Below are 17,176 nucleotides of genomic sequence, written 5' to 3'. Positions count from 1 at the left end.
AACCAGCATTAGTCCCTGAGTTTGTTGCATGGTTATATCCTTGGAGGTCTTTTTACCATTAGCCTGGACACACCCTGTCTTGATTTTTTTTCTGCTGAATTCCTTGTTTCCTAGATCCTAGATTTTTCTCTTTTGGTCTACACTATTGTTCTGGTGAAATCTGTCCTCTGGTAATATACAATGAGAGGAAATTTGTTTTCAATATCCAGTGAGAACTCATATGTCTGATAATATCTTTTTGCATTCTCACAACTAATAGTTGAAGAGCTGGATTGTTGTTGCATATATTGAGGAGTCATACCCAACTTTGCCTCAAGCTAGTTGCTTTGTTGTCTCTTTCTCAGGTAGGGTTTGTTTCTTGTTTATTCTTGCACAGGGTGTGTGGTTCTTCCATTGCCAGGCTTATGTAAGGATCTTCATGTGGCTTCCCATATTTGGTAAGCTTTGGACTTTGTCTCCTTTCTGCCTGGTCCCACAAGGCCGTTAAAATGGCAGCTCACATCATCTGGGATTGGCAGATGCTCTCAAGACAAAAGCCTGCATCATGCATTTGTGCTTCTGAATTGCCTTGCTCACTTTATTTTTGAGTTACCTACCATCCCACTAGATTTTTAAACTACATTTAAAAATGTAGTTCCTGTATTTCATCTAGTAATTGTAGTTGTTTGAAAGATGGCTCAGGGTATGGAGTCCACCTAGAAATGGTAGTCTTATTCCTCAGAAAGGACAGTCACACTTTAGAATATGAACATAATTGCATCTAGAGAAAATCCCTAATGAACAAGTGAGTTATTTAGGCCACTAATTCAGCACAATTTACATTAAAGTACTAATGAGTCCCAGCCACTATTTGTTTTTTATCAAAATATCAATTATAATGGTTAATTTAAATTCAAATTTTAATTTCTCATGGAAACAGTATTACCTAGATATGCTCTGTCTAGTTAGTATGCATGTAGAATGAGCTGCTCCACATTTTCCTGCTATCTGACATTTACCTTTCAAAATTCACAAAATCTGTTTTAGGCACTTTCAATGGATTATTTTCCAAAAAGTATAATATATCATGTTATGCACTTATTAGGCTCTATAAGTTAACTAGCATGGGCCTCAGTTGACTCTTCCTTCATCACTCAGAGTCATTATTACTAAAAGTAGCATAGTTCATTAGAAGGACTGGATAGTCCTTCAACATCGGGCAGATCTGGAAATACAACTTGGCTTTGCTACTTCCTAACAGTGTGGTCTTAGACAAGTCACTTATCAGTGACTGGGGAAGCCAGCTTGTACTGGTTCACCAGTACCTACTGTTAAAGCTTTCAGCAGTTTTGTGAGCTGATCCTTAAAATATTCATGATTAAAAATTAAATTATAGAAATGTACTAAACTTTATTATTCCCTATGTCCCTATAAATAACCCAAGGTTATGTCACTTATTGTGTCTGTATAGAAGAAATACAATATAACACAGTGCTACCGTTCATCTTTTCCCCACCCCGTCTTCATCGCTATCCCATTGGTTGCTCGAACTTAGCCATGGTGGAAGAATTTATACTATAGGAATTGGCCAAGTGCTGCCAGTCAGTATTGATGTATTGTTTTGTTGATTGTCAAGACCTGAGAAAGTGATAGAGACAATCTTAATAATTCAGAGTAAAATTAAAAGTGTGTCACATCTATAGCGTTACATTGTAAGTAGGACAGACATTTGAGAAAATATCCTTTCAGTGTTTGAAAACTATTACCCAATGCAGTGAAGACGTAGCTCATGTCACTGATGAACAAGTGAAATTCTGGTACATCATTGTTGTTTTCCTTTTATTTTGCCTGTTAATTTAAGCAAAAATACCAGGTAACATTCACATAAGAACTACACACATTTGTTTGGTTGCAACCGGAGGTTGGCTACCAATATAAGAATTTGGCAAAAATCTAAGAGTGTTCTGTGAGAAATGGTTAGACATACGGAATTTATAGTAAAGAACACTGAATATTATTTGGAAATTGTGTATTACGTGGCTTTTATGTAATAAAATTTATAATTAACATATGTATACATACTTTATTTTTATTTATTTATTTTAAAGTAAACTCTCTCCCCAATGTGAGGCTTGAACTCACAACCCCAAGATTGAGAGTTGCATGCTCTACCAACTGAGCTGGTTGTTAATATTTACTAGAACACTGTTACTTAAACTCTCTGAGATTAAGCTTTTTCATCTGTTAATTTGCTTATCCAAAATGATGAGCACAATACTTGACTAAATTGTATTTTGGTATTCATACCTGTTTCATTCTAAGATTGAATATCAGTATTTTCCCCCCATCCCTCTAAACTTCATATATAGGCATACTGAGAGCCGTTGGAATGCATATAATTTTTTGCCTCTCTATTATGACTTCAGACTATAGTAATTTTTAATATTCATGATTTCTTTGTATAGATACTTAGTATCCTACCTTGATTTCAACTGTCATTTTCGATTTTGTTAGAGCTCCTCCTTTTACTAGCCCCTCCTGTCTCCCCATGGTCCCCTCCCATACCTTATAGCATATGCTGTCCTGTGTGGGTCCAAAAACTAATACCTAATTCTGTTTGAATTGTATGCAAAATATGAGTAAGTAGATGCTAAGTGAGACCTGAAAGACCTTCCTGTAATTGCTTTTGTCTACTCTGTGACCTCCTTTCTTATATAAAAATTATTATGAGGGGCTCCTGGGTGGCTCAGTCATACTCTTGATTTTGGCTTAGGTCATGATCTCACAATTCGTGAGACTGAGCCCTGCATCGGGCTCCACGCTTACAGCATGGAGCCTGCGTGAGATTCTCTCCCTCTCTGCCTGCTCCTTACCCACTCACAAACGGGCACACGTATGTGTGTACACGGTCTCTTGCAAAATACTAGATGAATAAACTTTAAAATAAAATAATTATGAAATATATTAGGCATAAAAAAAAGGGTTGTGACAGCAATAGCACTGCTAGGAAATTACCCAAGGGATACAGGAGTGCTGATGCATAGGGGCACATGTACCCCAATGTTCATAGCAGCACTGTCAACAATAGCTAAAACATGGAAAGAGCCTAAGTGTCCCATCAACAGATGAATGGATCAAGAAGATGTGGTTTATCTATACCATGGAATACTACATGGCAATGAGAAAGAATGAAATCTGGCCATGTGTAGCAACATGGATGGACCTTGAGGGTGTTATGCTGAGCGAAATAAGTCAGACAGAGAAGGACAAATATCATATGTTTGCACGTATAGGAGGATTAGGAGGAACTTAACTGAGGAATGAAGGGGAAAAGAAGGGGGGAAATGGTGGGGGAAAGGGAGAGAGGCAAACCATGAGAGACTCTTGAAAGCTGACAAAAACTGAGGACTGATGGATGTGGGGGGGTGGGGGGATGGGCATGGAGGAGGGCACTTGTGGGGATGAGCACTGGGTGTTATGTGGAAACTAATTTGACAATAAACTATTTGTAAAAAAGTAAAAAAAATAAAATATAAAAAAGGGTTGTGAACAATGTAATAAATAGCTCCCCGTATGCCCCAGCCCAGGTTAAGGAAGGAAACATAAGAGTCCCTGATTCCAGGGGCGCCTGGGTGGCTTAGTCGTTAAGCATCCGACTTTCGCTTAGGTCATGATCTCGCGGTTCGTGGGTTCGAGCCCCGCGTCGGGCTCTGTGCTGACTGCCAGCTCAGAGCCTGGAGCCTATTTCAGAGTCTATCTCCCTCTCTCTCTGACCCACCCCTGCTCACGCTGTCGCTAGCTCTCTCTCTGCAGGAAATAAATAAAAATATTAAAAAAAAAAAAAAAAAGAGTCCCTGATTCCATTACCCCTTTTTCTCCCCAAAGGTAACCACTAGCCTGAATTGATCATTTCCAGGCATGTTATATATGTTATATGTTTACCTCATATGTATATGTTCAGAAAATACACAGATTGTTTTACATATTTAAAAGTATGCAAAACATGATAAATGTATGTTCTTTTTTTTTGTATTGTACATATTCTTTAAAAAAATCAGTAGGCTTTATATTTTAGAGTAATCTTAGGTTTACAGAAAAATCGAGCAGAAAGTCCAGAGAGTTTCCAAATACCCCATTCCCTTAGTTGCCTTACTAGTAACATCTTGCATTACTATGGAACAATTATTACAACTGATGAGTGAAGAGCGATACATTATCATTAAGTAAAGTTCATAGTTTATGGGCTTTGATAAATACATCCATTATAGTATCATGTAGAATAGTCTTACTGCCCTAAAAATCCAAATTCCATCTGTTTATCCCTGTATATATTCTTTTGAATCTCAAGTTTTTTGTTTGTATAGTTTTGAGGCAGAGTCCATTTGGAGTCTAATAACAAAACACTATAAACTGGAAGGCTTATTTCTTACAATTCTAGAGACTGCAAGTCTGAGGTGAGAGTGGCTGGGTGAGGACCGTCTTCTGCATCACAGATATCTGTATTTTCACAGGGCACAGAGGACTAGGGGACTCTCTGGGTGTCACTTATAAGGGCACTAACTCATTCAGGAGGGCTCCAGCCTTCTGACTTAAGCACCTCCCAATACCACATCCTAATACCATCAGGATTAGGCCATTAGGATGTCAACATAAATTTTAAGGGATACAAACATTCAGACTAGCAGAGGGTTACTGATGCTCTGATTCATTTCCTTTAACTGCTGATTAGTGTTTCCTCTGTATGATTATACCTCAAATTAATTATCAGTTCTACTGTTGATAGAATGTAGGTTGTTTCCTGGATTTTGTTATTATAGACATCTATGCCTCAATGATCTCATATCACCCCTTTGTGAAAATACATGAGCATTTCTCTAGGGCATGCACCTAGAAGCGGAATTATGGAGTCATGAGATTTTTAAAATTACTCCTTTATGCTATAAAATGGATTCTAACTACCATTTTAAGCAAGATTTCTATGTGTACAGATATTCTAAATATAATGTAATTTTTACTTTCTGTTCTAATGTGCACCACTCTCTCTTTCCTGTGGGCTCTTTGGATCCTAGCTTCCCTTTTTTCTATTTTGTCACCACCCCCACTTCCCAGCAATTCACCTTGATGACCCAATTTTTTCTATAGCTGTCTGTCTAAAAGTCATTTTTCTAAGAGACCCCCAACTCTACTCCACATCTGGATAAATGCCCCTCCTTGGTTTTCTGGCAAGGCTTTTACCTCAGCTGTTGTGCAGTTGCCCATAGCTAACTTCTCCAAGGACAGGAAGCACAGCTGAGTTTACCCTGGTATCTCTGTGCTCAGCATACAGCCTGACACATAACATTTGTGGAATTAATGGAGGTGTGAATGAATGAATGTGGGGCACTAATATCATGTCAACAGTTGCAGAAACTAGTGCCCTCCCCACAATAGTTGACTGGACCATTGCAGGCTCCACTGTTAGCTAACAGAAAATAGAGTTCAAGTGTAGAGGGCCAAAGACAAGGTCCTAAGACTCCATCAGGCTCAGCAAGGACAAGACATGTCAGTCATGGCCAGGAGGAGATATTTTCAACTCAGACATTCATAAGCTGGGGCCTGCCTCTGTTTACCAGCTGGGAAATCTTCAGAAAATGAACCATGAAAGCCTGTGATGTAGCAGCACTATGCAATCATTTTTCATTTGCTACCAGTCAGCTTCAGGGATCAAGGACAGCTAAACACATAACTCGCTCATGCATGTTATTTTAAAGGCATATTTTAAAGTTATAAATATGGTACATTGAGTTAATGAGGTATGTTCTTTTGGCGACAAATATTTACATTCCACATATGCCTCTTGATGTCAAGAGTGTAACCGTTTCATTTTCTCCTTTTTCTCAGGAGGCTGGGATGCAGATGGAAAAGGCCCTAGTGTCTGGGACACATTCACCCATCAGGGAGGAGAGAGAGTTTTCCAGAACCAGACTGGCGATGTAGCTTGTGGCAGCTACACTCTGTGGGAGGAAGATTTGAAATGTATCAAACAGCTTGGATTGACTCATTACCGCTTCTCTCTTTCCTGGTCACGTCTGTTACCTGATGGGACGACAGGTTTCATCAACCAGAAAGGCAAGTGTTTCTTAAAAATAGAAGGTTGCAGCTTTAATTCAAGGTTATTGCTGCAGTCTGGCATAATTAATCCAGTGTGCTGTTCTGCAGCATAGCTTTGAATTTGCAAGTTTTTAGCATGATTATGGGGTAAATTTCTTGAAATGGGTTTGCATTAGCTTTCTTAATAATATTCTGCTTTCCCTTAACTGGAGATATTTTTCGGGAGAGGCAAAATAGATGGGCAGGATGGGGTAGGAATGAGTGTTGCATTGATGTGAGATATGGAGTGTTTATCTGAAGGTGAATTTCCAAAAGTTATGTATTAAACTGTCTTCAGTTGTGTAGGCTGTGGTGACTTATGAAAAGCCCTGCAGAACTTGAGAAGATTTGGAGCATTTCAGTTGAAGCCGAATTAGCAGAGCTAATAAACTAGTACAGAGATTGGCACCAAGACATGTGAAGTTCACTTAATTTGGGATTAAGTGCCAGCTATATCGCTTACTGTCTGTGTAAGCATCTCTTGGGCATTTTATGCCTCAGTTTCCCCACAAGTCGAAAGGAATACTCTAATAGTTCCTACTTCTGAGAGTTGTGGGAAGTTTAAATGAAATAATCTCTGTAAAGTGCATTATTTGCATAGTAGTTTGTATATTATAAAAGCATTCAAATAGTGTTAGTGATTATTCTTATTCAGATTTGTAATTAAAAAGACTGCTGTCCTGGGATGCCTGGGTGGCTTAGTATGTTAAGGGTCTGACTCTTGATTTTGGCTCGGGTCATGATATCACTGTGAATTTGAGTCCTGTGATGGATTCTGCGCTGACAGCACAGAGCCTGCTTGGGATTCTCTCTCTCCCCCTCTCGCTCTCTCTCTCTGCCCGTCCCTGACTCATGCTTTCTCTCTCTCTCTCTCTCTCTCTCTCTCTCTCTCAAAATAAATAAATAAAAACTTTACAAAAAAAGGACCACTGCCCTATTTGAATGCCTGTTATTTATGAGGCATTTTACATATGTTTTCACAAATCCCCACAGTCAATGAAGAGAAGGTATAATGAATCACATTTTTAGAGTGGTGCATGTCCAAATCCAGATATTTTGTAAATGGTGGGTCAGGAATTTAAATTTAAGGTCTTGTTAGCTCCTTCCACACAACAGTGTTGGTAGACTATAACCTGAGGTCCAAATTTGGCCTGACTCCTGTTTTTGTAAATAAAGTTTTAATTGCAGCACAGCCATGCCCATTCAATACATATAGTCTGTGGTTGCTTTCCTATTACAATGGCTGAATTGAGTAGGTGGGGCAGAGACCATGTGGCCTGCAAAGCCTGAAATATTTACTACCGGGTACTTTACAAGAAAAGTTTTGTGACCCCTGTACTATAACATAAAGCCTTCTTAATAAAGAATCTTTATTGCTACTTTGTCCTGGGAAATATTTCACACTACTCCTAGGGTTGGGACTAGGTGAGGCAAATGATGTGCCTGAGGCACAAAATTCAAGGAAACATTGACTCTCAGGGTCTTACAAGTGCAAAATGGGCACTTGCAGAAACCCGAATGAAGGCACCTGCTAGCCTCATCCTGCTTCCAGCCTGCAGTGCCTTCATTGCCTCTCTGGGGAGAAGTTCTTTTATCTGATTTCCCACATAGTAAGAACAACCTGTGATAACATTTGCTAGGTGGGCATACGTACTCACAAATGTTGATCTTACGTAAGGTTGGTTAACCTGTACATTGTGAAGTGCAGCTGCAACTCGTGTCTCCTCCAGAGAGCGACAACACAAGATCCATTGCCTGATCTAAAGATACTAGCTCCCTTCACTAACTCCTGTTGGTTGAATGCCTACTTTCTTGACATCACTGACCAGTTTTTTTTTCTGCCTCGTACACATACTAATTTGTTGTTCAGTTTAAAAGTGAACTAATAATTTTCTGCCTTCTTCATCCATAATCTATAACATGTTTTCTCTGGCACCATTATATCCCCAAAAGTCTAAACTAAGAGTAATCTCTGAATCCCTCTTATTTGGCTTCCTACATCTAATTGGTTGCTAAGTATGATCCATTCCACTATGTCTCTCTAACTTCTCCTTCCTGGTCATCTTCTCTGCCTCTGCCCTGGTTTATCTGTTTATCATTATCATCAAGGACTTTTTGATATACCCATGTTGGGTCTAACTACTTTCACACTTTCCCTGCCCTTTAATTCTTTGTACAGAATACCAAGCTTCAGTGTATAGTGTACCCTCCTTTATATGTCATTCCAGGTTTCATTTGACTTAGTCTTAACTCACCTCTGAGACATTACAGGCTGAAATCCCCTATAAATATGACCCATGCAATTGTTCTATTTACTTACCTAAGCACATAACCCACTATTTATTAAATGTTCTGTGCAATTTTCCACCTCTGGAGGAATTTTCTTAAGCTCTTTTTCCTGTCTGGAATGGCCTTTCCTTAACTACACCCACTGAATATCTACCCTCTTGGTAAGGCCAGCATGGACGTTTTCTCTTCTTTAGGCTCTACCCTGTTGGAAGGCAGAATGCATCTTTGTTTTTCTATTTGCATTGCATTTCATAAACCTTTTTGAATATTTCTCACATGTTTTACTCTTAGAATCACTATATTCCCTGTTAGATTATAAGCACCTTGAGTTTCATTCAATTCAGCAAATGTGTCTTAAGTATCTACTGTGTGTCAGGTACTGTGCTAGGTACTTGTAGCATAGATATGAGAATCTCTTGAATTGCCTACAGTGTAATGGCCAGGGAATTCTGCCTTGTTCATCCCCATAACAAATTTCTTACAAAGAGAAATTCAGTAAACATTTGCTGAATTTAATCGGATGAGGTCAATAATAAAAATGCAAATAACCCTAAAGCTAGTAATGGTTGTGTTTCATTGAGCACGTAGTATGTATAACTCAGTATGCCAACACTGCACCCCACTTCTGCTAATTTAATGCTCTTAATAGCCTTATGAGTGAGGTGCTTCTCTAAACAGGGAATAATGGTGACCTGAAATAGAAGGCTGGGTGTAAGTTTGCCAAGGTGACAATTTAGTTAGTGCTGAATTCAACCTAGGTCTGTCTAATGTCAAACCTGTAGTATCTTACTCTAGAACCTTCTGTAGCCTCACTAGACCACTTCTCCCTGTGCTACAGCTTCCCTGTTGGTGAAAGGAAGCAAAGGCACCACATCACCAGAGCTCTTTTTGCTGCTCTAGTCCATGATTCTGGGCATTTGGAGTTTTCACTGAATTTCTATTTGGATGGTAAACACTGGGAAATTTTGAAAACACACACACACCAAAACAACACTTCCCCTGGCCAACTTGTAATGTAAGTTCATAACCCCTTATCTGAAATTCTAAAATCCAAAAAGCTCTGAATGCTGAATCTTTTTTATCAAGTTAATTCTAAAAATAATTTGTTAGCAAAAGCTAACCTGAATTGATGTTTTTTTTTAATTGAAGAATAATTGACATACAATATTGTATTAGTTTCAGGTATAGAACATAGTGATTTAGCATATATATATATATATATATATATACACATATATATGTATATTATTAGATGATCACCACAATAAGTCTGGTTACCATGTGTATTCATACAAAGTTGTTATGATATTATTGACCATATTCCCTATGCTGCACACGATGGCCCCATGATTTATTTATTTTATACTTGGAAGACTATACATCCTAATCCCCTTCACTTATTTTGCTCATCCTCCCTCCTCTCTCCCTAGCAACCATCAGTTTGTTCTCAGTTTGATTCTTGTTTGTTTCATTTGTTCATTTGTTTTTTAGAGTCCATATATAAGTGAAGTCCTATGGAATTTGTCTTTGACTAATTTCACTTGTCATAATACCCTCTAGGTCCATCCATGTCACTGCAAATGGAAAGATCTCATTCATTTTTATGGCTGAGTGACTCTCTCTCTCTCTCTCTCTCTCTCTCTCTCACACACACACACACACACACACACGCACACATACACATACCACATCTTTATCCAGTCATCCACTGATGGAAATTTAGGTTGCCTTTATTGGCTATAGTAAGTAATGCTGCAATGAAGACAAGTTAGTGTTTTTGTTTTCTTCAGGTAAATATCTAGAAGTAGTAGCATTGCTGGATCATATGGTAGTTCTACTTTTAATTATTTGAGGAACCTCCCTACTGTTTTCCATAGTGGCCACACCAATTTACATTCCTGTTAACCCTGCATGAGGGTCCCATTTCTCCACATCCTCACTAACACTTGGTATTTCTTGATACTAGCCACTCTGACATGTGTGAGGTGATATCGCATCATGGTTTTGATTTGCATCTCCCTGATGGTTGGTGACATTGAGCATTATCTTCATGTGCCTTTTGGCCATCTGTATGGCTTTTTTTGAAAAGTATCTATTCAGAATTCCCTGCCTAGTTTTTAATCAGATTATTTTTTAAGTGTTTCTTTATTTTTGAGAGAGAGAAAAAAGAAAGAGAGGGAGACAGAGAATCCCAAGCAAGTTCTGTCAGTGCGGAACCTGATGTGGGGCTCAAACTCATGAACTGTGATATCATGACCTGAGCCGAAATCAAGGTTGGATGTTCAACTGACTGAACCACCCAGGTGCCCCAATCTGGTTGTTTTTGGAATTATATGGCTTCTTATATATTTTGGATGTCCATCCCTTGTGAAAATTTTTTTATAATCTCAGGTTATTTCACTTGGTAAGGATGTTTGTATAGTTTACTGCAGAAATATTAAGGGAGACTGACCCAGACCCACTGGGGATATTAACTTAATATATGGTATTTGCGGGGCACCTGGGTGGCTCAGTCGGTTAAGCATCCGACTTTGGCTCAGGTCATGATCTCACGGTTCATGGGTTCGAGGCCTGTGTCGGGCTCTGTGCTGACAACCAGCTCAGAGCCTGGAGCCTGCTTCAGATTCTGTGTCTCCCTCTCTCTCTGATCCTCCCCTGCTCATGCTCTCTCTCTCTCTCTCAGAAATAAATAAAACATTAAGAAAAATTAAAAATATATATATATGGTATTTGCTCTGTATTTCCTTTCTAAAAATCCAAAAATTCTGAACACATTTGCCCCCAAGATTTTCAGATAGAGGATTACTGTACCACTATGTCAACATATCGAGTTATTTAAAACAAACTTGAGGTGTACAGAAGTCCAGGGAGCACACTAAAGACGAACATTCCAGGAACAGGGCAGTGGAAAAGCTGGCGGGTGGTGGTGGTGGTGGTGGTGGTGGTGGTGAGACAGGAGATACTGGGGCCACTTGCACAATGTGGGAAGATAACTCATGCACATCTCATGTGGGGATCACGTGCCCCAGCACTGAGCTGTTACGTTTGGCCCCAGCTTTTGTAAAGTCATAGCTGATTAATATTACAGACTTTTGTGCTTCCAGGCAGCAGAATTTCAATAAGCGGTTGCTCACCGTTGTGCAGTGATCTGTTGCAGCAACTGGAACTATTTTAACTCAGAAAGGCCATCGTTTGTTTTTTCTGTTTAAACATTTTCTCAAAGAGCATGTGAAGACTATGAGAATCCTTGTCACTCTCCTTTACAAGGCACCCCCGTTTTTTGTGTTCTACCTCTTATTTTAAAGCTTGATTAGAGGACATTTGGAAACGTGTAAAATCCTATGTTCCCAAACTGTAAGAATATTTTACAAAGTGGAATTGTTACACAGCCTTTCTCTTTCAAATGTCAAGTCTTAAAGGTTTAACAAGAAGAGATTGGCCTGGCAACAGAAATCACATATTTCTGTAGTTCTCAGCTGTTCAAATTCATTTTCATTTCTGCCACAAATGTAAGTTTCAGATGATTAGTAGGGGGCCCAGGTATTGGAAATAAAAAAAAGGAATGTTTATGCAGAATTTCTTATTCACTTTAATTTAAAATATGAGCACACTTAGCAGGAATGGTAAAGTAAATAACTGAAGAAACATGTATTAATCTCCTACTCCATATTGGACAGTATGTTAGGCTGAATAATGGCCTCCGAGGATGTTCATGTCTTAATTTGTAGAAACTGTAACTATATTATCTTACATGGTAAAAAGGACCTTACAGCTGTCATTACAATAAAAATCTTGAGATGGAGAGATTATCTTGGATTATCTGGATGGTCCCAGTATAATCACATGAATCCTTATAAGAGGGAACAAGAGTGTTGGAGTCAGAGAGAGAAAATACAGGAACTGAAACAGAGGTCAGAGAGGAGAGTAACAGATGTTACACTGTTGACTTTGAAGATAAAAGAAGGGCTATGAGCCAAGGAATGCAGGCATCCTCTGGAAGCTGGAAGAGGCAAAGAAATGGGTTCTCCTTGAGAGCCTCCAGAAAGAACTTAGCCCTGTTTACATTTTGATTTTAGTTCAGTGAGAATCTTTTTGAATATCTGATGCCCAGAACAATAAGATAATAAATTTGTGTTGGTTTAGGCCACTAAGTTTATGGTAGTTTGTTATAGCAGCAGTAAGAAGCTAATACAGGCAGTGTGCTAAGAGAACAGAGGGCAAGCAAAGAAATTAGTTGGTGGTGTGAGTCTATGAGGGAATGAACCTAGTTTTCATGTGTGATGCATGGTAGGCACTTGAACAAAATAAATTCTACATGAAAACATTTATAGTTTTATAAAGGGGGGTTCCAGGTCAGTTATTTTCTGCATTGACACATCATCTCTGCAAGTCCTAGTCACATCCTCTTCTGAGGGAATCTCCCCATTTCTTTCTTCTACATAAACCTGCTCCACTCCTGGCCATAGGTAACTGGACAAGGGGAAGGCCTCTTTCCCTGTGACATAATATTGTATAATCTCATGGAAAAAGAAAATCTTGCCCAGTCGTCTTCTCCTCTCAGGCATGTTTGAAATTGAGGAGTCGAGAACAATGAGTTGGTTGGTGCTGGCACCAGGACTATAAGATAGTTTGGGCAGATGGGATGAACATTTTGAGACCAACAAATTTGTGGCATAAAGAAAACATGTGTTGAGTGAAATTGGATGAGTGAGCCAGTCTTTTTTGAGAGGCAAAGACTTTTTCAGCTCCCAGCTTCTATCCCCTTGAGTTTCAGTTGTAATTTTGTGTGACTGGGAATCTGATAGCTCTCTATCATATCAAATAATGCCCATGTTTCCCACACCAAACAGCTACCTGCCCCTCATGCTACCTTTATATTTGAGTTGATCTGAAGTGGGTTGCTTTTCCCTATATCCAAAAGACATTTAACTCAAATTTGCTTTATATTTCCAAAGATCAAATAAGAATAAATGGGCTTAGTAAAATCAGAGAAAATGGTAGTTAACTATGAAAGAAAGCTGTGGGAGTTTTAATACTTAATCAATTATGTCAGTTAAGTGATCGACTTCAACTCAGTTCATGATCTCACGGTTTGGTTCATGGGTTCAGGCCCCTCATTGGGCTCTGTGCTAACAGTTCAGAGCCTGGAGCTTGCTTTGGATTCTCTGTTTCCCTCTCTCTCTGCCCCTCCCCCACTTGCACTCTGTCTCTCTCTCTCAAAAATAAACGTTAAAAAATTATATAAATAATGTCTAAATATCAAGGAGTAGAATAAGATCCAAATATCCTCTCAAAGTTTCAAGATCCCTTGATTGGTAACAGATGATCATTTAAAAATGCACATTTTCCGGCAACTGAATTTCTTATAAAGCTAAAGAACCCTTTCATGATTTGGTCTCATTTGATACTCAAAACACTCATGAGGTGGCACTACTGATATGTCTCTTTTACAGATGAGGAAACTTGAATGTAGACAGGCCAAGTGATTTGTCCATGATTCTTCAGCTCAACTGTTTGACTCTGGAGCTCTGCTCTTACAAACCTCCCTTCACTGCCCCATGGGAAAATTTAATTACAGCACCAAACCAAAAGTGCTGTGTATAATCCAGAAGTACTCAGTTCTGGGATGTTAAATATTAATTATGCAATGCTTTGTTGCTCTGCCAGGCTGATGAGTGAGAAAAAAAATCTTATTTAAAATTTTTTTTAATCTGCAGTTCAACTGAAGATTATCATGTTGTTTGAATTACATTGATTGCCATCATTAATGATTGTGCTACATCTAATGATGCTTACAAAGGATAAATCATTGATTCTTCCAAAAATGAAAAAAAAAGATCTAATATTTTGAATCAGCTCTAAGATAGGTGATTGCAAAGACTCGTAAAACATTGTCACCATGTTTCTGGTTCTAAAACAATAAACGTGAGAAGTGGACTGTCATGGTAGAACTGATTTAGTCTTTGTAGTGAGGCAGACAGGGTTTAATTGTCAGCTGTGCCATATGACAACATTGTCACTTATATCTGATACTCACTTTCTCTGAAGAGAAGCAGTTTCCTTAGATGCTTAATGAAGATAAAAATACCTACCTCTTGGTGTACCTGGGTGGCTCAGTCAGTTAACCATCTGACTTTGGCTCAGGTCATGATCTCAGAGTTTATGGGTTGGAGGTCCACACTGGGATCCACACTAACAGTGTGTAACCTGCTTGGGATTCTCTTGCTCTCCTTCTCCCCCTCCCCCTCTCCCTCTGCCCCACCCCTGCTCATGCTTTCTTTCTCTCTCAGAATAAATAAACTTGTAAAAAAGCCCACCTTGGACTTCAGGCTAGGATTAAATGAAATGGCACATATAGAATGAATGCAATAAGAGAAAACTGATGTCATTTTTACATTCATAGCCATTGGAAGGAATTAGTTATGAAAACCTTCACACATACCAATTCCAAACAGATTCCATCATACCATCTTTGACATTGCACTTTACAAATGCGTGCCTGCAGAGGCCCAGAGATGGGATGGTGGAGTGATCTTTCATTGTGAGAGAAAAGAAAAGCTTTATAAAGTTTGGTGAAGTGTGTTGGTTTTCTATTTCTGCAGCAACAAATTATCCCAAGCTTAGCCGCTTAAAAAATAGCATAAATTATACACCTGAAAATAATAGAAAATTGTATATCAATTATATTTCAGTTGAAAAGCACAAATTTATTACTTAAGAGTTATGGAGGTCAGAAGTCTGACACGGGTCTCTGTAGGCTAAAACCAAGGTGCCTACAGGGTCACATTTCTTACCGAAGGATCTAGGGGAGAGTCTGTTTCTTGGCTCATTTCAGTTTCTTATGGTAGTAGGACTGAAGGTCTCATTTCCTTGATGATTATCAACTGAGGACCATTTTCAGTTTCTAGAAGCAACCAGCATTCCTTGGCAGGGGGCTCCCTTCCTCCACCTTCAAAGCTGGCAATAGTGGGTTCAGTCCTTCTTATGCTGCTATCTCTCCGGCCTCTTCTGTTGTTGCATCTTTCTGACCCACTCCTCTGCTCTACTCTTTCACTTCTAAGGACTCTTGTGGTTAGATTGGGCCCAACCGAACCATCTAGAGAAATCTCCCCATGTCAAGATTTTTAACCTTAATCACATCAGCAAATCCTTTTTGCTATGTAGAGTAACTTACTCACATGTTTAGAGCATGGACATCTTTTTCATGGTTGAAGTATTCTGTCTACCAAGTGACTAATAGCATACATAAGGGTCTTCCAAGTATGGAGTTGTTATGATTGATTCACATTATGTTCTGGTTTGCAAAACAAGTGAGCTGTTGTTAAAAATATCCACTCTTACAGACAGACAGACAGACAGACAGACAACACATGACCTTGTGTAATTTGGCTTCTGCTTACCCTGATTACCTCTCACCATTCTTATGCTTTCTCTGCTCAGTTATACATTATCATTATACTGAACTTACGGTTACCAGAAAGCCATCCTTGCCTAAAATACAGTATACAAACGAAGACTGGTTAGTCCATATAAGATAATAAAACTCTCATCTACGAAAGAAATCCAGGAAGCCAAACACAACCTCTTCAGCAATTGGCCCAGGATAGTCAGAACTTGATCAACATCTGCCAATGTCTCTGGTTTTTTTATGTATGTTTGTTCCCCTTCCCCCTGCTTCCAACATAGGACCAGCCAGAGAAAGCCAAATATGTGTCCCAAACCAATTGCTTAGGATGCTGTGCTTCTAGATAGCCTACCCCCCAGCCTCCCTGTGCCAACAACCTCCAATCAGAATGTAACTGAAGCTTTCATATTCCCTTACTCTTTTTCACTATAAAGCTTTCACTCTTCCCTGACAGCGTTTGAGTATCTGTCAAATGCAAGTGATGATGGCTGATTCCCTTGCTACAGCAAGCTCTGAATAAATAGACTCTTTGTTCGTATTTATTTCCACACCTCCCTTACTCTTTCATATATTTATTTACCTTTTTCTTTTCTCTTCTTGGATCACTCATTCTTCCTTGCCTTATGTGAGTAATTGATACTCCTCATTTGAGTGTCAGCTGAGATGTCACTAATGACAACAATAACAATAATTATTAAAGTGATAGAGAACTTGTATTGAGCCCTTTACCTGATGCCAAGAACTTTCTAACCATGTCCAATTTATCAACCCATTAAACTCTTGGCAATAAATTATTGATGTAGGTTTCTATTATCGTTCACATTTTACAGACAGGGAAAGATAATTCAGAGAGCTAAAGTAACTTGCCTAAGGTCACTTAAGTAGGTGAAGGAATTAGGGTAGAATTTAGGCAGCTGGTTGCCATAGTTCACTTTTGAAATCATGATGTTATATTGCTTTCAAAATAGATTTTCAAATGGCCTTAGTTTGGAATAGGTACCTCTTATCATATGCTTAATTAGTATTCTGTACTTTATCTTTACCAATAATACTGTATTATGATTGTGAATTTAACTGTAGTCCTACTAAAATTGAAGCTCCCTTAGATCAAGGACAGTATTTATCTTACATATGTTTATAAGTCCAGCATACAGTAACTTCTCTATATGTGTGCATTTGAGGGATGAATAAATTAATGATTGAAAAAAAATTCAAAAGCCTAAATTAGTTTTAATCAGAGGATACAATGTTAAAAAAAAACAAACAAACAGAGAAAAAGGACCCTACTTCTGAACAAACTTTGAATGCAACACAATTCTACCTGGGAATTTACAGTTATTATCCAGGAATACAGGACGGCTTCTCTCTTCTGAG

At 38.7% G+C, this 17,176-nt stretch overlaps 1 protein-coding gene across 1 annotated transcript in view; it reads left to right on the top strand.

Annotated features, from left to right (window-relative positions):
• LOC120241127 (cytosolic beta-glucosidase) overlaps positions 1-17,176 on the top strand; it is a 147,274-nt gene that overhangs the window by 71,362 nt on the left and 58,736 nt on the right. Inside the window, exon 3 of the mRNA XM_039246053.1 lies at positions 5,860-6,087. Within this exon, the coding sequence (XP_039101984.1) occupies positions 5,860-6,087 (228 nt within the window). The remainder of the gene's footprint in view (positions 1-5,859; positions 6,088-17,176) is intronic.

Source organism: Hyaena hyaena, unplaced genomic scaffold (assembly GCF_003009895.1).
Source record: "Hyaena hyaena isolate Hyena2069 unplaced genomic scaffold, ASM300989v1 scaffold_278, whole genome shotgun sequence".
Taxonomy (NCBI): domain Eukaryota; kingdom Metazoa; phylum Chordata; class Mammalia; order Carnivora; family Hyaenidae; genus Hyaena; species Hyaena hyaena.
The sequence above is the reverse complement of the archived record's forward strand: the minus strand, read 5'-3'. Positions and strand labels throughout refer to the sequence as shown.